General features: G+C 40.1%; 1 protein-coding gene and 1 non-coding gene across 3 annotated transcripts; one reads left to right on the top strand and one right to left on the bottom strand.

Annotated features, from left to right (window-relative positions):
* Nucleotides 1-1,316: 1,316 nt before the first annotated feature.
* prkcdb (protein kinase C, delta b) lies at nucleotides 1,317-22,689 on the top strand. Of its 2 annotated transcripts, none has more exons than XM_051415168.1 (17): nucleotides 1,317-1,542; nucleotides 12,949-13,079; nucleotides 13,330-13,602; nucleotides 15,829-15,997; nucleotides 17,049-17,080; nucleotides 17,164-17,249; nucleotides 17,663-17,792; nucleotides 17,935-18,035; nucleotides 18,127-18,211; nucleotides 18,421-18,548; nucleotides 19,338-19,511; nucleotides 19,734-19,825; nucleotides 19,965-20,027; nucleotides 20,208-20,346; nucleotides 20,664-20,852; nucleotides 21,034-21,162; nucleotides 21,298-22,689. In XM_051415168.1, the coding sequence occupies exons 2-17, from the start codon at nucleotides 12,971-12,973 to the stop codon at nucleotides 21,454-21,456; spliced, it is 2,058 nt and encodes a 685-aa protein (XP_051271128.1). In that variant the 5' UTR covers nucleotides 1,317-1,542; nucleotides 12,949-12,970; the 3' UTR covers nucleotides 21,457-22,689. The 2 variants fall into 2 exon arrangements, with proteins under 2 accessions (XP_051271128.1, XP_051271129.1); XM_051415169.1 differs by lacking the exon at nucleotides 1,317-1,542 and adding an exon at nucleotides 1,601-1,838.
* trnae-cuc (transfer RNA glutamic acid (anticodon CUC)) lies at nucleotides 13,956-14,027 on the bottom strand. Its single transcript has one exon. It is a non-coding gene; the product is annotated as a tRNA-Glu (tRNA).
* Nucleotides 22,690-23,657: the final 968 nt, after the last annotated feature.

Raw genomic sequence — 23,657 nt, 5'->3', positions numbered from 1 at the left:
AGCTACTCTATCAGCATTCAACTCTGTCACTTATTCTATACGTCAACGTTTAACCCTTTTTGGAGCTATAAATAGCCCTTTAGAAGATGAGGCAGGCTGTCTAAATTTACCGGTCCATTCTCTCTTATAGTCATACAGTTTTGGTGGGTGGGGGCTGCCTGATGACTCAGCACCACGTGGATCTCTCTGCTTTGTGAAGGAGAGGAGGAGTGTTAATGTGGAGGTGTTGTGGGCAGGGCCAGTATGGAAATGCATGGCTGTTCGGATCAGCCCACAAACTGTGTGTGTGTGTAACCAGACTGTATCCGAGAGTACATACTGCATTGATTTTCTGGTTTGCTGGTCCACCTACCAAATTCAGATATTTAACAAGAAGGAAAAACTGTTCACAATCTTCAAAGCTTCACAAGCACTTCCTTGCTTTTAGACACTGAACATACCAGTCTGATAGGAAAGATACAGCATTACTTATGACACAGCAGTTAAGAGAAACCAGCTTCAAATGGAAAATATCAAGTTTCCATGTTGTCGGTCCAGTCCTGCCAGTGTATGAAATTTAAAAAATAATTAAGTAAATGAAGAGCATTTGAAATTGAATTGCATTGAAAATGTGACTTAAGTAAAAGTGTGTTAGTATAGTCAGGAAATTATTAAAGGTATAAGTACTCAAGGAAGAAAAAACGGTCCCTGTGATTGTTATACTATTATATATTATATCCGATTATTACTCGTGAATTAATGTAATAGCAGGGTTTTGCTGTTGTAGTTGGTTGAGTTGGAGCTCATTTTGAACTATTTTATAATCTATCTTATGAACTATTTCTAGAGATAGTGTCATTATGGATTCATATGCTAATGACTGTCTCAATTTAATGACAGATAGTGTAGTTTTTTAGAAATTCTGAAAATAGTGATAAGCGCCATCATAATTACCCAGAGCCCAGAGTGACACAGTACTTGTTTTGTACAACCAGCAGTCTCCTCAAACCTCAAAATGATGAGAAATAAGTCTGAATTATTGAAATAATTAAAAGGAAAAGCAGCAAATCCTCACATTTGTGAAGCTCTTTCTTATCAGCTGTAGCCTGTTTACATATTCATATGTTTTGTGTGCAAAGTTCAAACTTAAAGCTGTCAGATAAATATAGTGAAGCCTAAGGTACATTTGTGTTGTTGTGTGTCTACTGCTGTGCACAACCATGTAGTCTCACGTGTGTGTGTGTGTGTGTGTGTGTGTGTGTGTGTGTGTGTGTGTGTGTGTCTGTTGGAAATTCACCTGGTTGACGTCACACATTCACTCCTCTGCTCCTCGCGCTGCCATAGAGCCGCAGTACAGAGCGAGGACAGCGCAGAGAGACAGACAGACAGACAGACAGACTGACTGACTGACAGAGAGCCTGAATTAACAGCAGTCGACTTGAACACTTCCTTAAACACCAACGAGGATCTAGAAGTCGAACCTCCGGGAAAACCCCTGGTTCAAAAACCAAAGCCGGTACAAACTCGCCACCAACAACACACTTTCCAAGCTCGGCGGAAGAGGTAAGTCTCAGTTTGTTGAGAAGCGGTTAAACTTGTTCGCGGTTGGAAAAACTTGAGCTCGGCGTTGTTTGACAGTTGGGACAAACACTTGCTTGTAGGGTAACTACTGGGTGTCAGGAGTCGCCTGGCTTTGCTATGGCCCCGCTTTTTTTGGCTGAAGTTTTGTCTCACAGAGGAGCGACTGCAAACCTCGGTTGACATCAGTAGTAGTAGTAGTCGTCGACTGCCTGGCGACGGGAATGAGAGCGGCTGCTGTCGCGGAATGTCTCCCTCTCTCGCCGTGTAGTTAACGTTACGTAAGTTAAGTTAAGCCATGTTTCAGTGCTTGCATGTCCGGATAATGTAACAAAACTTTACTTGTCCCGACTAATACTGTGGAAACTACCTTCAGTACAACACCGGGAAGCCAGTTTGTGTGCTTTATAAATTCCTCTTGCCAAGTGTTGTATCCTATGGCAACAGAGGAGTCTGTTTCAGGGATGTAGCTAGCGAGGCTAACTTAGTGCAGAATAAAAGTGGGCTAAACGGTGGTGTTTATGTCCACCGTGATGACTGTTAAAACACTTTAAAGGTGTTTAAAGGTGTACAGTTTAAGAGTCTCCTCCTGGTGATCCTGCGGGTAGACTAAGCACTGACAATAATGACTCACTTTTGAGTCTCACAGATACTGTGTGTTAACTATTGACTCTAACTCACACCATTCTGTAGTCACAAAATGTGGATATAACTTTAATTCCCTGAAGTTCAAGTGTAAGTTGAATTTTAGTTGACTTTCATTAAATCCCAGGTTTCATCCTTAGGTTTCTGGTAGGGTTTGATAGAAACCTGCCAGTGCCACAGTCATTGCAAAGACAGTGCTGATGATGAACAACAGCACTTGGCACTTTGTGGTCTAACTTGTACTGGAGCCGGTTGGCATTGTTCTGTTGACACCATACTGTCAATGGCTGAGACTAAAGTCCATGAGCCTTAAGAATCAAAGGTCCTTTCCTCATTGCACGCAGGTTTAGCAACTGGAATTGCCATCATGTAACTCTTTACCATCCTTCGTCGCCTCTTCTGGATGACGTCAATGATTGAGTAAAACACAACGAGAAGGATGTATTTGTGGTAACAAAAAGAAATAGGATGACTAGTGTCTGTGTGAAGATTACCCAGCATTCTTGTGGCTGTAAACAAATCAGCCTTCTGAATCCACTGAAGCTGACATGACTTGTCTGCTCCGCAGGTACGCTAAACACATGATCCTGTTTTGAAATATTCTTTCCATCTCTTACGAAAAGTCTTGTGTCACACACTACAACACAATTCTGCATTTGTGGCAAGACTCTGTATCCTGCTGTTATCTTCTGGAGGCAGTGCAGCATTGGGAGCGCAGGTAACACTATCTGCCTGCAGTTACTGGTGTGTCAATATTGGCTTGTGGCTTCATGAGCTGCTTGGAGGACACGTTTGGGACATCTGCTCAGTGAGGAGTTACCCATACAGTACTGATCCCTCGATAGTACAACACACACATAAACGCAACACCGACTCATATAATTTAGATAGCGTTCTGACTGATATTAGACTGTATACATATATAAATAATTGATCATTTAATTTGAGACAGGAAGGCAGAGTAGGCTAAGCTTCAATAGGTACGTCAAATGCCAAAAGCCATCAGCTTGTCTCTTGGTATATTTATAATAATGTACACAACCAAACTGTTTCCAAACTGAGTAATAAAATGGTCAAGTACTGAATGTTGACATCAGTAATTAGTCTAGTTTATCTATTTTAAAGAGATATTTACAGATTTAATCAATAATTTTGTTAATTTTATACTTTATTGAGAAAAGTTGCACTCCTGTTTATGGTAAAACATAATTAAACACTAATGCAGCTGATTTGATTTATTTCATTAACTGACTCAGGTGTTTTGTAAAACATATTTCTACTCAACAAAGTAATGTATTGGGGAAAGAAAGTCTAATTTTGGCCCCAGTATCACCAAAACTGTACATGCAGTTTGTTTTATGTGCCATAAAATATGAAACAGTACAGTATCTCCACTGCAGCACTTCTGTCATGATGTACGATAACATGATTTTACTTTAAATAGCAACCGCTATGCACAACTCCACACACAGGCAGGCAGACACACACAGACAAAAGGCGAACTGCCTCATTTGCTAAATCAGCACTGGGTGATGATAGTTTGGCCATCACTTGCCCTTGGCGTCTCTCTCACTCTCTTTCTGCCCCTCCCCCCACCACACACACATCATGCTATCCTGTTTGGTGCTCCAAGCTCGGATGCTATTTGATTTGTCTTAACCAAGGCTTTGTGAACTGTGAGTGGGGCAGAAATAGACACCAGTCTTAATGCATGTGGAGAGAAGGCACGCTCACACACACACAAACACAGTGGCAGGATTCATTTCATGCTGGTATGGCAGGTTTGACACCATGCCAAAGAGTTCAGTGATACTCAGGAGGAAGGGACAGAAAATCTGAAAAGGTTATCCCTCCACAACAACAGTTACACTAAGTTTGTGACAATGTGTAGTGAACAACTAATAGTTAGTTATTAACAGCTTGCATTGATTTGGTCTTAGGTCAGTTCAAGGCACATAGTGAAATTATAGCAGTCAGTATCTTTGGAATAAATGTATCACAACAGCCATTCATCTGACTCTGACCTTGAACCAGCAACCTCAGCTCTAGTCTCATTCTTCAAATCTCACTCGCTTTTCCTGTCCTACTTTGACCTGGTGGCTTTGTGTGTGTGTGTGTGTGTGTGTGTGTGTGTGTGTGTGTGTGTGTGTGTGTGTCTGTGTCTGTGTTGTGTGTGTCTGTGTCTGTGTCTGTGTGTGTGTGTGTGAGTGTGTCAGAAAAAGAAAAGGAGACAATTTAACATCACAGAATGGAACTAATGGATACTGTATTTTTTCCCTGTAGGTGTTGGTGTCTCCTTACACCAAATCTGTAATATACAGCCTATTGACATAACCTCTATATGTGTGTGTGTGTGTGTGTGTGTGTGTGTGTGTGTGTGTATGGGGTTGGGGTTGGGGAGGGGGTGTTAGACATTAACCTTGCTTAGTGAAAGAAAGGAAGGCTTTGATTCTTTCAAGCCAGTCTCCACTGAAATTCATTAAAGGCTGCTTTGTTCAAGGTTATTAGTGTATGTGCGAGCACAAGTGCAGTTATGTGCTTTCGAGATGGCGTTAATACGTGCCACCTTGCCTCAGTGAAAGATTTGTGGATTAAGGCAAGTTTTATGAGAATTATGTTTTGCATGAATTCATTTGTCTGGAATGAAAAATAATGTTAAGTATTTGATTGGGCTCAGAAGTTATCTTGTATTATTTCTTGCAGCAAGGAGGCTTTTTTTGGTCCTACTGTGTTTGTCACTTCATATTTGTAAAGACCACTCCCACTCTCTCTCAGCCATTTAAACTCAAAACACTTTCTCACCACTTCTGCAAGTTGCAGTTTGTTTTCAACAAATATGGCATATGTTTGGTACCCAAAAAAAGTTCTTCAAATATTTTTAGTGGTCGCCAAAGGCATGAACAATTGAAGATAATTCTTAAAGGCATTGTTCAGTTGTAAGTCAATTTTGACAACATGCGCCCATCAGTTCCACTCTAAACTAAATTTAGAGGCTATAGCACTAAAGCACTGTTGTCATTTTTTTACTTGCTCTTGTGATATTCTGTCGATTCTTGAATACACTATAGATTTTTGTGTTTAAACCCTCAACCACTAGATGTGTAGTAGTTTTATAAACCACTGTTCTGGTTGCATAAAAAACTTGTTTTACTCATATATATGGTGTATTTGTTATACTAACAATTATTATATATATATATATATATGTATATATATAGTATAATTATATTATACTACAATATTGCCTTCCTTACAGTATCGTAATACATCACAATATATTGAATCGTAACCTCATGTTTTGTATCGTCAGATTCCTTCTGAAACACAGCCCTAATGTGTAGCAAGAAAATATTTAGTTAGGATCAGCCCTTTTCCATGATCACACTGTTTAATTTCCAATGTGGATGGATTGTTTTTATTTAAGCTATCACAAATAGCAGTTTGATGATGCAATAGATGTATTGTTTACCCACACAACTACACAGGTTATTAGCTTTAGGCATGAGTGTCGCCTGCCTGAGTCTTACCATGCTTATTCAGGCTCATTATAACCGTGTGGAACGTGTTTGTTCAGCTTTAATTTGCCCGGCCACACACTGGCCCTGCTCCTTCCAGTCAGTGGAAGTCAGTCCAGTCACTCCTCCTCTCTTTCTCAGTCAGACAACACAGTCTCTTGAAATAACTGTAAAACAAACACAAAGTAGGACAGGGAAAACAAAGTTTGTGTAATTGTTTACCTGAAAGGTGTTTTGAACATGTAGGGAACAAGTACGTACGCAATTTCTTCCTTCACATTTCTCCTTATTTCCTGCTATTGATTACCAACTATACAATACGGGAATGTGTCAAACACTTCCTGGTTTTTCTTGACAGCACCAACAGCTCAGCATCAAGTGAGCCAGAAATGACCAAAACTGATATAATCTCACATTGGTTGTTATGATGTCAACTGACAGCTCTACTTTAGTAATGTTAAGTCATTTTAATATTGATTTGACATCTATTTACCTTTACATGACTAACAGGTTGATCTGCTACCTGTGTCCTACTTTAATCTTCTAGCTTTTTTTAGCATCCTGTCAGGCCGGTTAGCACCAGTTGAACATTGAAATGGCCCTCCTTCGAGATGACAATACCAGAAGTGTCCCCAGACCTAGTGGAGTTTGAGAGCCCTGGTTTAATCAGTTCTACTGACGTGCCTTTTCCAAGTGTTACTAATAACATTAAGGATAGCTCCATTCTATTCAAGTGTCTCAGTTAGCTGTGACAGTGTGCTAGCATGCACAATACCAGGACCCTGAAACTGAAGCAACGAAATGGAGTTCAGCCATTTTTTTTCTTGCTGTGACAAATGTCTTCCATGAAAAAGGCCTGTTGGTTTGTAGTCAGTAAGTCAACATAGACCTTTTTCACTGCAGACATTTTGACATGTCACAGTGGGAAAACCACAGGTGTAATTAACAACATTAATAATGCATTCCATTGCATTGGCTGCTGTTATGCATCCACTGGAGTCTTTTAAATATAGGAGATGTACTTTTAACACAGTTACCAGTCCTAATGTTTAATATTTGGAAACAATGACTGTCTGAAGAATACAATACATTGACACCAGCAGACACTCAGTGTCTTTCCTGGTGATTATCTAACAGGCCTGTACTGCAGCCATATTTACTTCTTGCTTGTTTCTGGGGCTTTATGCCTTGGGTTTGGCAAGTGAAACATATAATTAGTCGGACTGAGGTCAGGTAACTGACTTCACTGTTCAGAGGACAAGAACATTCCACTGTCTGCCCATATAAAATCCAATTGGTTGCCTTGTCTACATGTTTTTTGTCCTGCTGGATTGTCCTAAAACTTGATGGGAAAATAGTAAAAAAAAAAAAAAAAAAAAGGCTAGAAGTTCTACACTGTTATAAACAGTGCTTTTGATGTAAACAAGCCTTTCTTGTAATTGTGTAGCAAAAGGGTGGCTTAGTTCAGGTAGAGGTTAACCATCAGTGCTGTGTAGTCAAACATTCACAATGTAGAATTAATGCATCTTTGGACAAGACTCCGAATCCCTTTCAACTGTTCTGCAGGTGGCTCTATGGCTGACAAATAAGAATCATTTTCCATCATTAATGATCTTTGTTAATAATTAATATTTCATTGCTTCGTGGAATTCCTATTGATCTAAATTCAGGTTGCTGGCATTAATTGCACAAAAGGTAACGTAATGCAATAATTTGTGTTCGCTGTGTGAAGGAAACTCTGTTGCTGTTGTTCTCTGTATAATTGTACCTGTCTTTGTTCAGACCGGCCGATGAATGTTTGACATACAGAAGCTCCCAAACCTGCTGGACCTGCTTGATCACGTCTTTCACTAAATACACCTCCACACATGCTGTACATACCAGGCTTTTGACCTGTTTGTGGTGCATCATTGGGCATGATTTTGATGATAGTTTATCTGTTGGAGACAATCACGCATCTCTGTCTCCATTAGTGTGTTGTTTCATGAATGCAACGTAACAGAAGATTGGTTTCACGTCAGGGTTTTTTCCTGGTTGTATGTTCTGTTTTCCTGTTCATCACGGGATTGACTGTTCCATGAATCTGTTTTTGTAGTTGTCATTATTGAATGACACTCAAAGTGTAGTTACGGGAATAGGAGCACTTCTTAAAGTCCCTTTAGAGCTTATATGTCAGACGACAGCAATTTTCATGTCAAGTCAAGCGGCATTTAATGGCATGTTCTAGTTACTTACATCTTCTTGTTGTCATGTTTTCCACATACTGTACCTTCTTAAAGTTAGTGTATAATTTATGAATTCTTTTGTGTTATAGAAAGTAAAGTAGACGCCACAGGCTGGTAGTCCAGCTTTACATTCACTGGGTCTTGGCAGTCCTTTCAGTCTAGGGCAAAAGCTTAAATATTTCTTGAGAGTAACTAAATAGCACCTGGATGCCACACACACACACACGAACATCCATATCCATCTCGCTGGAAAACTGACCTCATTGTGGCTGGATTTAGTGAAGGCAAATCTGGTATTGTCATTGAATCTGATTTCTCTTCAGGTCCACTGGCCGGTCCGGTCTTCCAGTGTGTTGTCTATCTTTTTTTTCTTTCCCTCTCTTTTGCTCTTTTCCTCTACCCACCCCTTTCCCAATTGCATGTGCTCATTTTTTCCGCTCTCTCTGGGGAAACAAGGCTCTCTTTTCTGTGTACCAATGCTTATGTATGTGTACACAAGAGTGCTTGTGTAAATTGGAAATGGACTCTAAAAAAAATTTTGCGTGTTTTTCACATCTGGCAAACTCCATAACTAAAAAAAGACATAATATTGTTTTTGCGTGTCTGTTTGTGTGTGTGCGCGCGGGCAGTATCATGAGAGCTCTAATAGATTCTCGATCTCGACCCTCCTGACCTCTTTCAGAAATTGCTTGTTGTTGGAGTCTTTAGATCCCCAGCAGACTCACAGGGTCGGTCAGAGCCTTCAGCAGCAACAACAGAGATGTGTCATTCTCAGCCAAGTGGAGACAAGGATATATTTTCAAAATATAGGCTGATTATCTTAAAGATGTAAAAATGTTTCCAACATACTGTATGTATTCTCTATTACTGTAGCTTTATACCAACATTACACATCTAGTACATAACTATACACTTACTATGAATACATTTGGAACTCTGTAGACTTTAATTCACATTTATTGCTGTATATATGCTGTAAAAAAAAGTCCTGTGTCATATCTTTTTAAAAAACACGTTATCAGTGTATTCATTTATTTATATAAAATGCAGACTGACTGACAGACTGTAGAGATTAGCCATGAACATAAACCATGTCCATGAACATTAAGGTGTTGCAATCATTTCAATAATCTCAATAATTTGGCTGGTTTACTGCAGCCACTTTGACCCGTAGGCTATAGCTTCATTTTGTTCAACAGTTCATTTTGTTCAGCCCTGAATTTCACAGCACGCATACATCTTCTACACACTTGTAGTTGTTGTTTGCCTCAGTGGTAACCTGTAATCAGCAAACTCCATCAGCTGGTAGAAATTTCCTCCTTCCACAAAGTTTAACAGGAGCATATCTCCAGTCACCACTTGTGATATGAGCCGCTTTATCGCCTGGTAGCATCACAGCGTTGCTTGTTGACTTTAGCAAATAAGATGATAAGAGGTTGCCTCTTGTCCATCTCGCTTGTTTTCTCCTTACTTAATCTACAAATGGTTATAGTTGTTCTATGATACAGAAGTTTAATTTAATTAAGTCTAATGTTACAAAACTTGCACTGCATGTTCATTTTGTCTTTTTTTTCTGTGACTAAAAGTGTTGAACGTTATTGGCGGCTACACATGCGCAGATCAGATTAGTACTTGATACAGTGAACTAGTACCGACGTCCAAGTACTCGAGTACTCATGCCTATCCTTAGTATGGATTTGTGATTTCAGAATAATACAGGGTGGCATAATGGCTCTGAGGAAAGCTCTGTCTTATCATAACACAAAGGTCCTAGGTTTTAATCAGCTGGCTGAGGGCCAGGGAGATGTCGGGACATGGACTTTATGGGTTTCCTCCAGGTGCTCCAATTCTCTCCAAAATCACTGAATTAGAAAATTGCTTGTCTGTATAAATGAATGTAAATTAGAGTGACCATGCTGTGAGACTCGACTTGCCTTGAGACTTTGGTAAAAATGCTGTGGAGAGTTTACTTGGTGACATGGTAATATTGAAAATTGCTGCACTGAACGTATTGTGTATTTTGGAGCGCTGCGACATTGTCATGAATAATTACTAAGATAACGGAGATACATGCAACAAGCTGCTTTCACTAGAATAAAGAAGACTCTAAGTTCAAATGAGATAACCCTTTATTTAATTATCATTTCGTCTTTAGCAGATCATTAAGTAGATCCGTGAAAATATTCTGAATTTACGTAGGCTATAATTGCTGTTAGTTATGTTATGTCCTTTTGGTTTTTGTAGAATATGTAAGAGTATTATTGATGTTTTTTCACTTGTCAGTTGCACTGATTAGGCTATCATAAATAATGGATTGTCGATGTCTTTCGACCTGTTTTAAACCAGATGACAGAGAGTATAGCCGATACTGCAGGACATTTAAAATGACTGTAACATAGCTGTCACTTGTGCGTAATGGTTTCTGCGTCTTGTAAACACTGTGCTCCATGTCATCCCCACACAGAAGTAGTGGCCACATCACCATGTGCTGGCAAGTAACTGACTTTTGGAACAGTTGAAGGTTAAGAGGCTTGCTCAAAGGGCACCTTAGTGACAGCTACTGAGATACCATACACTTCAACCATCCAGAATTGTGTTGCTTGTCTGAGATATCACATCAGATATGACACCTACACACTATAGATCCTGAGTGAGTCAAATACTAAAGAATTTTATACAGCTGCATACATTAATCCAATTGTACACATTCCCACCCAAGACTTGTTCAGTGCAGGCACAGTAACATCTTGTACTGCTAAGCAGCTCCACACAGTGATTAGAAAAAGCAGTGGAGAAGAAACAGGATTTCCTCGTCCCCTAAAACTTTTCAGCTGCAATATGAAAATTCTCATTTCAATTGTGCATTTAGAGTGTCACTCAGCAAGAAGCTAAAACGTGATCTGGATCCAGCCTGAGCCCAAAAAAGCATCTGGTCTACCTTTGTAGGCAGAGCAGCAAACATGTATGTATCACAGCAAGCACCGGTTCAGTAACTCAGGACAACTCATTATGTATGACATTGAATAATGTCATGATTGATTAATTATTTAGGCAGAAGCAGGAAGGCTATAGTACATTCCTGTCCAGGAGTTTAATGTACATATTCATGCTCAGGGGAAGGACATGTCTTTTAGAAATTAGATTACAGAAATGTAATTTTATAGAGCAGCTAAACATCATAGTGTAGCTAGAATGTGATCACACTAAAATCACAGGCATGCCATGTTTATGAAATGACTAATAAGCCAATATTATATTAATAGAGCAAGAGATCAAGTTAAGGAACTTAAAAGCTCACAAAAAGTGCTGTGTGGAGGAATTCTGTGGGATTTTATTGCTGTTTTTGGTAACTGGGATGTGGGCTAGTATGCCCTCAGGGTGCTGCTAGTCTGTGACAACATACAGTATATGTATAGTGTAAGTGAACAGCCTCGATAACATGATTGGCTCAGTAAGTATTTGTTTCTTTATACAACATTAAGCTTGACTGGCTGCCCACTAAGTTTAGAAAATGTCACCCTTTGTAATCCCTTATAACAAGGAGAAATGGTACCAGTTTTTCAGCATTTTTTCCCCAGTAAGACAGTTCGTTATTAAAGAACACTGATTTGCTGAACACTGTGTCCTAAAGCTGAGAAAACAAAACCAGTGTTTGTCCTCCTATGGTTGGTTCTTTGGTGTCCTACTGATACTGACTACACCTTCAAAAAAACGCTTTCTTGTCGTCTGATAGTTTAGGATAATTAGATTTGATAAATGTTATTATTTTAATGTACACATGTACAGTATAAAAGTACAGGTTAATAAAAAAGTACTCCCTTTCCAAGGACTTTACTATTTGCAGGTCCTATAAAGCAGCAGCTGCTGTCCTGTTGCCTGCCACAGAGAGTTGCCCAAATAGTGTTTTTCTTGTGTTATAAGTTATTTAACATTTGTCTGGGGATTTAATTTATGTGTTTCATTCTTTAACACTTCATACTGCTTTATATGGAGACTCTACCACCCTGCTTTATAATAATTGTGTTAAAATATATAGAAGGGTCTGGGCCATCTGGGCAGATTAAGAAGGACTCAAAGACTTCTATTCAAACCCCACAAGAAACACTTTAAGAGGAAGTGTAGAAAACACATGGAGAACCGTGCTGAACAAATCTGTCAGTGGAGCAATTCAGCTTAAATGATGCAAGCAGGTGGACACTTTTGCAAACTGCTTGTGTTTTCTGTTTCAGTTTTATACTTTTGAAATGATGTGTGTAGGATTTAATTTTCACTTGGAATGTAATGCATTTTAGAACAACAGATACATCAGAAGAAGGTGGATACCTTTACATATTACTTAAATAGGTATTTTATTTCTTTCAGCATAATAGATGTAATATTGCAGATGTGGCCTGCAGAGGGATTGATTCTAGTTTAGAGTGACTCTAACATGTACAGCATTACTAGACAGAAAATCGGCAAGACTGATGCTAATATTGACAATTCTCTATGGTGTAGTGCTCTAAACGTCCTTTAAAGAATGGCCACAGACATAAATAAATACAACCAACTAAGTAGAAACAGCTGGGAATAAGGACTAGACAACCATGATTAAAGAGCATAGTTTCATTGGAAGAATTCCCACAAAATCAGTGTAAAATAGCAAAGAGCCTGCTTATCTTTTAACTTTGTTTTCCTCCTTCTAATACTCTGTTTATCTTTTAAATGTGATCATTTTTGATTTTCTGTTTCACATTCCCTCATCCTGCTCTGATGTGCACAGTTTGGGATTACCACTCTGTTACTTCTTCCCTCATTATTTGCGGGTAGTTTCCAAAGTTGTGTCTTGAGTTGGAAACTTCTACTTCCTCTGTAGTTCCCATCTGAAGACACTGTTAGCCACCAACTCTCTTCCTTCTTGTTTTAAGTGCAGAAGTTAAGCAATCCAAGTAAAAGATTATTGTATGTGTGTGTTTGTGTGTATGTGTATGTGATGTTCTAACTGTGAGTCTATGTCTTTGTTCCAGGAGGCTTAGGTGAGCAGTCACCATGGCACCCTTCCTGCGTATCTCCTTCAATGCTTATGACGTGGGCGTGCTGCCCTCTCTTTCTGACCCTCCCATCTGTGCCGTCAAGATGAAAGAGTCTGTCAACACAGGTATTTGCAGATGTAAACACACCTGTATGCAGTCATAATTTTATGTAGCACAGTGAACTGGAAGACCAGACCTTCTAAGTTTAATTGCCTTAACAGCCACCATCTGCTGGACTTAAAAATCCATAAGCATACTGACTCTCTATCAGTTCCAGGTGCTTTGTGCTGTCTTACCTTTTGTGACTTCCCTGAGAAAGGAAAAATAAAAGACAAACGTTTTGTTCCCAATGATGACCCTAATCTTATTTCACAGAGCGAGGAAAGACCTTGGTCCAGAGAAAGCCCACCATGTATCCAGCCTGGAAGTCCACTTTTGATGCTCACATCTATGAGGGGCGTGTCCTAGAAGTGGTCCTCATGCAGAGCACCGAGGAACCATTGGCCAAGGCCACGGTGGGCGTGTCTGTGCTGGCGGAACGCTGTAAGAAGTCCAAAACCAACAGTCGCACTGAGTTCTGGTTGGACCTGCATCCTTCAGGGAGGGTCCAGATGGCGGTACAGTTCTTCCTGGAGGACAGTGATGCAGGTGAAACTGCTGCGTCATAAAAAGCCCCTTTCATGACTAAATAACAACAAAAATAAGTTAAAGTTATCTTCTTCATCAAGACCGGGTGGGATTTCATCAACAGTAGCCTGGAAACTTAAGCAAGCAACCCCACAACTGTCATCACATTTAGTTTCAAATACTGCTTAATCCTGATTGGAAACATGTGACACCACATCACCTTTTTGTTACTGAGCACAACCCAGTTCAAACTAGTGACAGTATAGACAGAAATCTCTCATTACAAATAACCAAAACTATTCTAACTTTGGCAGGCAATTGTGTGTTTTTGCACATTGCTTAGAAAATATGTTTACACTGCCTTCAAAACAACATTCCCTGACCGGGAATCGAACCCGGGCCGCGGCGGTGAGAGCGCCGAATCCTAACCACTAGACCACCAGGGAGTGTCAGCATGGAAGAAAATAGTCTGCACACTATGGCTGTTGGGGGGGGGGGGTGTTTAAACCCTTCCCCTTGTATCTCCTTCCCTTTTCTACTCTCAAGTGGACCCACAGAAAATCACCCTGTCTCAGTGTTGATAAATAATGCCCTCTACCGGCAGGAAGGATTCCTCCTCTGGTGTTCATTTCCCTGCACTTTCTTTTCTACACACAGCCACAGCTTAACATAACACGTTAGTTAGTTAGTTAGTTACAGTGTGGAGTCATCATGCTCTGGCCCAACTGCCCTGCAATAAACGGTCTACCTCAAGCTGTCAAGGGTTAATGTGCATGCTGATGACATATCTTTCACTGAGCTTGTCGGTTGGGTACAGGTGTGGCCACTCAGCGAATGCACTGTGACAATCCTTCAAGGTCACGTAGGAAGACTGTACTTTGAATAGCTAAGATATTAAATGAATGTTTATGTTTATTGCTCAGCATATGTCAAGCCAAATGTTAATGGATATTTCTCTTGATACAGTGTACTAATGTTCACTAAGAACCTAAGGTTAAACAACTGCATACAGTATATTAGGCTTATATGGGTATATTGGTTTTCTTTTATTTCATGCTTTGTATTAAGTTTTTCAATGAAGAGTTTTATGTATTAATGGTCTGGTCTGTCAGTGACATTGAATCTTGTTTTAAGGAATAGCTCACAAATTATCCACCATAAGCAGCTTGAGATTGAAATCATACTGCTATCATTTATCTGCTTTGAAAAACCTATTTTAGTTTCACTTCAGCTGTTAGAAACAGAAGTGGAGAGAGCAGTGCTATTTAGCTGCCAGCTCACCAGCCCCAGCCCCAGGAACCCAGTCTATGGTAGTCACTGTGATCGGCTGATTATCTTCTGGGGGAGTTTCTGAGAGTAGCACAATCGGGGTTCACTGTTCAGGGTTGGAGAGGGTCATGAGATGGGGGGGATGTGTCTACTGTTATGAAGGGCTCCATACTCCATCAGCTCCCTCCTACACACTCCACAGGTTTCCTGAAAAGCAGCCTGAAGTATTTTTAGGCATGTGTGAACAACCCTCAGCGCTGTCTGCCTCCTCTGTCGTATTTCTCTTGCCCTCTCTCTCACTCCCACTTACTTGGCTCAGCTCACTGAAGCGTTGATCAAACATAAACATCTGTCACTAGAATGGCAGAGAGAGGAAATTAGTTTATTTCTCTCACCTCATCACTCTTCCCACGTTTCCATGTCTATCAGTTGTCTCTTTTGGGGCTACTCCTCTTGAATTGTCCCTCATTCCCTCCCCTCCCTCTTACCCATCCACCCACCTACCCTCCCTATCTCCACCAGAGTTTCTGCCTGCTTTGTTTACTTCTCTCACGCCTTTTTCGTTGTCCTCTCTGGATGACTTTCGACCCCACCCTGTTCACATGCATCAGTGGAAGCTGCTTATCCAAAATGGTATTTTTCTGTGTTTACCCTCCATTTGGGGCCTCCTTCTCTAGCTAATCGGGCTATTTGACTAAATACCCCTTGGCCATTGTAGCTAAATATTGATTTATGGTAATGCCCACTGTGATGTAATTTCATCAATAAATCTCATCAGCTAGATTGTAAAAAGTTTGGTAAAATAAATAATCAACAAGACCTCACTGCGTGCCTGATATCATTATATTGTATTTGCAAATCAATTAAAAGTGTATGTGCATAATAATTCACTCTAAAGCTGTTTGACAATCAACATAATATGTTTTGAATAGAGTAGAAATACAGCAGTTTGACTGGTAAATTGATCTCTCCCCTCAGCGGCTTGTAAGCCATCAGTCAAGGTTCCTCCTGAGGATGGAGTCATGACCCTCAACAGGAGGAGAGGAGCTTTCAAGCAGCCCAAGGTTCACATGATCAAGAACCACGAGTTCACAGCTACCTTCTTTGGCCAACCCACCTTCTGCTCCGTCTGCAGAGAGTTCCTGTGGTGAGATGCCAAGTCCTGCCTTTGTTACATTATGTCACTGTTATGTTTGTGTACTTTAGCTGGTTAACATATCAAATACTTTGACTTTCACCTTCAACCTGTTTTGAGTATCTTTTGAATTCCAGGGAGAGACTGTGTTAGTAATTTCCAATTCTGCTCTGTCTGGTCAGGACTTATCCAGAACCAGCTAATTTGCCTGTCTACTTGTTTGTCTGCATTATTATTATAATCAGCATTGTGTTTTTACTAAGAGGCCACTGGCGCAGCTTTTATAATTCCAGACCATTTGTGCTGTCACCCACTGTATGTTTTCTGGGTACCAAATGAGGCAAAAATATCAGTTGTCCAATAAGAAAAGTGCAGCCCCCTAAGGGTGTTTCTCAAAAGACTAGAATTAGTAGAGGTTCTAGTTTCCTAAATGGAGCAGTCCATGGGGGGTTAGTAATGGTAGAAACAACAGCAGGACTGCTATTGTGAGAATGACTCACTGTCTTGGGAAATCCCACAAGGCTGTCATGTTTTGTTCCAACTATGTCAGCAGCATTAACCTGCGAGCCAAGTTCCTCCCCTATCTCCCAAACTACAGTACTCTAATCCCTTTTAGAGACAGACTGGAGGAAATCTAATGTTTGCTTTAGTCTGTGCACATCTGTTTGACTATCTGACCATTTGTACAAATACAAGTTTTAATAAAATGGTCTAAGATTTTAGAGACAGCTACCAGTTATGCTGATAACAAATGAGTCATTGCTGTGCTAGTTCTAGTAGCAGGTCTTTCATGTTTTTCCCAGGTTTTTTTTTTGTCCTTGCAGAATACAACGTTTGCAGACAGTACAGATGTAGTTTGGTAGCTGTTGCATAAAGGAGACAGTACACTTACATTAATGTACATTAATGCTGCTGACTATCTGCAAGCTAGCTGGAGTACATCACTATCACAACCACAATCTTAGTAATGAAAACCGTCCTGGATATATTGCTCGAATATCATCTTTGTTAGGACATGTCACCCATTACAAGAGTTTAATTATGTTCCTTTTCTCACATACAGGGGGCTCAACAAGCAAGGTTACAAGTGCAGACGTGAGTGTTTCATTAGATGATGATTTTTACCACATTTTATCTTTTGAATTCTTCACACTTAACATTCTATTTGTTTCACACAGAATGCAATGCAGCAATCCACAAGAAATGCATCGAAATCATCATTGGCAGGTGCACTGGGACAGCGACCAACAGTCGTGAAACTGTGGTGAGCAAAGTTAATGTTCTTCAGCATCAATGCAAAACCTCACCTCAGATCTGACACTGACAAACTGCATTTACCTTACTTTATTAGCTTTTTATTACTTTTCCCTCCTGCAGTTCAATAATGACTTTGTATTCTCTCCTGCTTTATTTACATTTATTTCACAAAGTATCATTAAGTAGTTCATATCATCCTTTAAGGCTCAAATTTTAAAACCGATCAACCAAAATTTGTAAAGATCAATTCAATATTTAAATCACTGGAGATGTATTGGCTGAGGAATTTCACTCTGACTTTTGCCTGCCACTCAAATGCAACTCAAAACTTGCAAAACATTATTATTATATTATATTTGTTTCTACTTTAATGATCAGATAGCACCTTTCTGTGGGTTTAATGGATTTCTGTGTTTGTAGTTCCAGAAAGAGCGCTTCAAGATTGATATGCCTCATCGCTTCAAGTACTACAACTACAAGAGCCCCACATTCTGCGACCACTGTGGCAGTCTGCTGTGGGGTCTCTACAGACAGGGTCTTAAATGTGAAGGTGGGTCTAATGGGTTTATTGTTTTTTATGCTTTCTCTCAGATGATACATCTCATTTTGACATTTTTCTCTTCTGTTGTATTCCCTTTCTCCACTTTACCAATTGATTTTACAATTTATTTATTTATTTTTCCTCTGACCAGACTGTGGCATGAACGTACATAGTTACTGTCAGGCGAAAGTGGCCAATCTGTGTGGAATCAACCAGAAACTACTGGCTGAGGCTCTGTCTCAAATCTCTCAGGTTGGAACAGTAACACTATGTTTAGTTTAGAAAATTAAGAACAAATTATATATTGTTGATGTGTACAATGTCAATGTTTTTTAATCCCTAGAAATCTATGAAGAAATCTGAAGATCCCAATGCAGCAGATATTGGGGTCTACCAAGACGTCCGTAGTGCAACAGCAGACCCTAGTGGTAAGATGTGTTCATTTTAGACTATAAGTTGTTGGATTTAAATCAAGTTGTATTATTACGGTAAAATAGTTGTAATATTGTTGCAGATAGTCTGTATGTTTTTATATACATTCTCAAATCTATATTCTTTGTTGTATGAGTTTGCATGCATCTTTGCATTCCAGTTTGCATAATGTATTTACTCTGCAGTTGCAAATGTGTATTTATAGCAGATGGCAATGGCAAAGTACCTGAGGGCTTGAGCCCAACCCCAGCCGCACCTACAGTTCCCCGGCTACGCCTCACCATCAACCACCTGGTCTTCCACAAGGTGCTGGGAAAAGGCAGCTTTGGCAAGGTAGGCCCTATGGTTTAAATCCTTTCCTCAATTTAACATGAAATGATTGCGGAGACACAAAAATGTAAGGCACTGTTTGCTTACACAAACTTGTTATGCCAATGATGTTTCACATATACGGCAACGAAAAAACATTCTTAATGTTCAGTTCTTAATTCTTAGTAATTCTGCAATTGTGTGACTGTTTGCTTTGTAGATGAACATTATAAAGCCAACCATTAGAAGTGGAATTACTAAGAACAAGAAATATGTGAAACTGTTGTTGTAAATGTGCTGAATTTTAATACTAGTGAGCTTTGAAGGGCACACATCTTCAAGAGGCAGATTTTTATCATGTTATAATGTCTTAATGTAACCATCAGAGTCTATCACTGTCCTTCCCTAAAGCATATTGTATTTCATTTTTTATTTCATTGTATAATTCTTTATTTTTTTCATAAACTAGGCTTTCTAGAGCAATACATCTCACCACTGCAGGTTAAATGACTTCCCTCACTTCCCTGGAGTGGGAGATAGGTTATTCATCCATCACTAGAGATGCCAGGACATATTTGACAAAAACATACAGCCTGTGAAGGTTGACCTATTTGAGGTAAAACAGAGAAGCAGAGGATAGGGGGTTAATTTATATCACAGCCCAGTGTAGCCTGGCAGTGAATCAAACACCCAGTGTCCTCACTGAGGTACATTGAGATTGAGCATACAACACCACCAAAACCCAATTTCGATTGTAATTTGCTATTATTCACTCTGATGAAGTACTCACTCTAAGTGGCTTTGACACCTCAGGTGCTGCTGGCGGAGCTGAAGGGGCAAGGACAGTACTTTGCTGTGAAGGTTCTGAAGAAGGATGTAGTCCTCATGGATGATGATGTGGAGTGTACCATGGTGGAGAAGAGAGTCCTGGCCCTTGCCTGGGAGAACCCATTCCTCACACACCTCTACTCCACATTCCAGTCTAAAGTAAGTGCACAAGTACTGAACAACTCCACTAGTGAAACATTTAAACGTGTGTTTTCTGATAAGGAATCAACCAGGGCTGCAACAGTAAGAGCCACAATTACCTGTTGTTGATAAAGACCCACACTCCCCCCCACCCCCCCAATCTTTTCTTCCTCCTCACACACTCTTCATGCTTCATTTGTCGGTGACAGTGAGCTGACAATAAATCTGTTGTTTGAACAGGAGCACCTCTTCTTTGTAATGGAGTACCTGAACGGAGGCGACTTGATGTTCCACATCCAAGACAAAGGCCGCTTCGATCTCAACAGAGCCACGTAAGTACACTGTGATACTGTGTAAGGAACTATGAGTAATACAGCAACTGTCATTTTCCGCAATGGAGGATCTGTAACTGTACCTCTGAATCACAGTAAAACTGGGTTTAATGCTTGTTTTGCACATTTCAACCTTCAGGTTCTATGCAGCTGAGATAATTGTTGGACTGCAGTTCCTCCACTCAAAAGGAATTATCTATAGGTAAGACCCAACAGTTGCTCTGTACCAGTGTCTACAATCTCTATATTCAACCTGTTACACCAACAGAGTAGACTGGAACTGAAACTCTTCCTGATATTAGACTACAGTACTTCAAACAGAATATCCTGTAGTGAAACTGGTTGTGCATTTTTTTATATTTTTTCTTCTGTCTTTACTCAGAGATCTGAAACTGGACAATGTGATGCTGGACAAGGATGGACACATAAAGATTGCGGACTTTGGAATGTGTAAAGAGAGTGTGTTTGGAGATGTCAGAGCCACCACGTTTTGTGGGACACCAGACTATATCGCACCAGAGGTTAGCTTCAGGTCACGTTTCATCCCACTATGTTTCCATCAAAATCATTAAAACATATTTGCTCTGTAAACATACTTTTTTAAATGTGAAGCCCCTTTCTCACCTTGTTATGCATCCCATCATTCATTCACAGTCTGTTTGCCTCCTAGTGGTCATAAAGAGGCATGGCAAAATCTGCACATCACTAGACTGGAGTTATTAACTTGGCTTCTTCAGTACTAATGAACACCAGCAGAGTGTTTCAACTTAGACAGTCTGTGTCCCTTTCCTCCTTATTACCTTCTGATGTTTTTTTTTAAATCTGTCTCTCATCTCAGATCCTACTTGGACAGAAGTATACCTTCTCTGTAGACTGGTGGTCTTTCGGCGTGCTGGTGTACGAGATGCTGATTGGTCAGTCACCTTTCCAAGGTGACGATGAGGATGAGCTGTTTGAGTCCATCAGGTCGGACACCCCTCACTACCCTCGGTGGATCACCAAGGAGGCCAAGAGTCTGCTCGAGCTGGTAACTATGAGGATACACATGGGCACACTTTGTTCCCCCCAGGCAGAAACAGTGTTTACATCATACACACGAATGGATTTCAGTGCATACATTCGTCCTTATCACAACATAGTATTGTAGGGAGTGGTTCTGTGTCATTCCTGTAATCAAAATGGCTTCTTTCCCTTCATCATTTTTCCAGTTGTTTGAGCGAGATCCCAGTCGCAGGCTAGGTGTGGTGGGAGACATCCGTGCACATGCGTTCTTTAAAACCATCAACTGGCCAGCACTGGAGAAGAGAGCAGTGGAGCCTCCTTTCAAGCCCAAAGTGGTATGAGTCTATGATTTTATTTCTCAACAAACTATGTGGTGTCTAAAATCCATTTGTGTAAATATGATTACATGCATCTAGGATACTGATGACTTCAGTATGCTTTGTTACATTAACCTGACTTGCCACCCACAGAAATCCCCCAGTGACTGCAGCAACTTTGACCGAGAGTTCCTGAGCGAGAAGCCACGGCTCTCCCATGCGGACAAGAACCTCATCGACTCCATGGACCAGGCAGCATTCGCTGGCTTTTCCTTTGTCAACCCCAGACTGGAACACATGATAAGCAAATGAAAAAGAAATGGCTCCCCTGGGAACATGGTCTTTGCCCAGCACTTCAAAATAGTCTCCTCTAAAATATGCTCCTTGTATCTTCATATGGTCATCTGGATGGATAACAAGACCATTAAAAGATTTGGGCTTGACCATGACTTCTTTAGTTCCTCTATCAGAGGATGAGATAAAAATGAAATGAGGTTTGCTGGTATCTAAAGCAATAATCCTGTCTTAGCTGTCAAACTGTAAAGGTGTATAAAATAATATAAAGCTCCAGGAAATTAAGGGAGATTTTTAAGAAACGATACCCTAATCAACGATACATTCTGTCTTTTCTTACTTTTCTGTCATTTTTTCATTATGATCACACGAAAACGAATCATCAAATGTACTGTATCTGAAAATTTGAACTCACAGGCACAAGCCCAGCACCCTTATTTAGTTATACAAATATATACACCCGGAATTGCACATGCAAGTTAAGAGAGTTCAGTGGTCTATACCGTGTTCGCTCTCACTCTGTGTGCTTTGCCAGCTGTATGCCTCTTATTACACTCCACCTGTGTGTGTTTGTGCATGTAAGTGTAAGGGTGCGTGCAGGTTTTTTTTGTTTTGTTTTTTTTAAGCTGCAAATGGTGCTACTGTAGTCGGAAACGTTGTTGAACGAATCATCATTTGATTCCTCATTTTATTATGCCTTTATCTAACAGACAGGTACAGGCATAATAGAGAGAGTTGTACTTTAAAGTTGAATTGAAATAATGTTATTGTGGAACAGAACAGTTTCCACCCTCACTGCTCTAAGCACACCCCAGTCTCACATAGCTTCAAGTGTTTGTTTTTTTTAATTTAACACAGGATTTCTCCATGGTAGTCTACTAGTCTTTTTTGTGCCAAGGGTGTCAAAACGTCTTATTCTGCATCAAACTAAAGCGTAGTGCAAACAATCATTCAATCCATAATATTAATTTTCTGGTCCATCGTCAGACTTACTGGAAAGTTGCAAAAATGGTACATCTGTATGTGTTGAAGCATGTGTTATTTTGTGTGGGAGGGATGGGCATTTCACTGTAAGAATAGGGTCTTATATGTGTTATATTACTTGAATGTAGGAATTTTAACGTGAAAATAATAGTGCTGTACATTGAAAATTAGTATGTGTGTTACCATGAGCTGTCTGTGAGTAATGGGTGTACTTTTTTTACTCTTCTTTTACATCTGATTATAAATAAATATATTGTAAATTCTAAATCTGTGCCAGACGGTGTCACTTGGATTCTTTTTAAAAAGTTAATTCACATGTGCTGTAGACATGTATGTCACAAAACTACTCCTACAAAAACAACAATCCTTTTGTAAGGACTTGCATACCATAGAAATTCCACTACTAATCACTGCATTCCTGCTGTTATGATGTGGCTCTCTGCACTGCTGGCTTCCTCTGCTTTAGTATATTTGATGGTGCCTGTGTTGGACGCTGTGACATAGCTTCAGCAGTAACCCTCGTTGGTAAACATGAAGTCCTTTTTGTAAGGGCACCATAACATATCCAAGTACCACAAGGGAATTTGTAAGTGTGATCTGAAGACCTGTCAGGATTACTGCCATCTAGCGGTCAGGTGCTATAGTTGCACCTCGTGTGACCGATTGACGACGAGGACATTCCTGCAGTGCGCACGGCTCATGACCTGTCCTCGTCCTCTGTCCCCAGCAGTAATCCGCTGTCTGCTGCAGAATGTGGACAGTGAGCAAATACAAGAGGCACAAAACAGCGACCTGCAGTGAGTAATAAACCTGTTCAAGTTGTTGAGAAATTTGCCTTCATGCAAACAGCCTTCCACACCAATTCAGCATTAAAGTTGTAGACCTTTAAAAATAAAATGACCCTACACAGCTGTCAGAATAAAAAGCATGATCGAAAAAGCCAAATAACAAATCAACAAATGCATGCTTTTTCTGAGCCTAATTTCCTAATATTATTTGCACAGTCCTGTGTTTGTAAGCTTCTAGAGAGAGCGGCTGAGCGCTACACTAATAAAATGACTGAATGAATTTGGGAGTAAATGCCAGCCCCCTTTTTTGATTTATTCATGGCTCTCCGATTGTTTCGACTGTTCAGGCAAGATCCGATCGCTTTTCTCCAGCCCGCATTTATTGTGCGGTTTCCACCTCAACGCATGCAAAACGCGGATATTTTTTTTCTTTTGTTATAATAAGCA

This window comes from Dicentrarchus labrax, unplaced genomic scaffold (genome assembly GCF_905237075.1).
Source record: "Dicentrarchus labrax unplaced genomic scaffold, dlabrax2021, whole genome shotgun sequence".
Lineage (NCBI taxonomy): Eukaryota > Metazoa > Chordata > Actinopteri > Moronidae > Dicentrarchus > Dicentrarchus labrax.
The sequence above is the reverse complement of the archived record's forward strand: the minus strand, read 5'-3'. Positions and strand labels throughout refer to the sequence as shown.

What these genes read in the sequence shown, in the direction of transcription:
- prkcdb (XM_051415168.1), top strand. Translation starts at nt 12,971, where the DNA reads ATGGCACCCTTCCTGCGTATCTCCTTCAATGCTTATGACGTGGGCGTG. An exon ending in CCTGGAGGACAGTGATGCAG is followed by an intron (nt 13,603 to 15,828) that starts GTGAAACTGCTG and finishes CTCTCCCCTCAG; the next exon opens with CGGCTTGTAAGCCATCAGTC. An exon ending in GAAAAGGCAGCTTTGGCAAG is followed by an intron (nt 18,549 to 19,337) that starts GTAGGCCCTATG and finishes TTGACACCTCAG; the next exon opens with GTGCTGCTGGCGGAGCTGAA.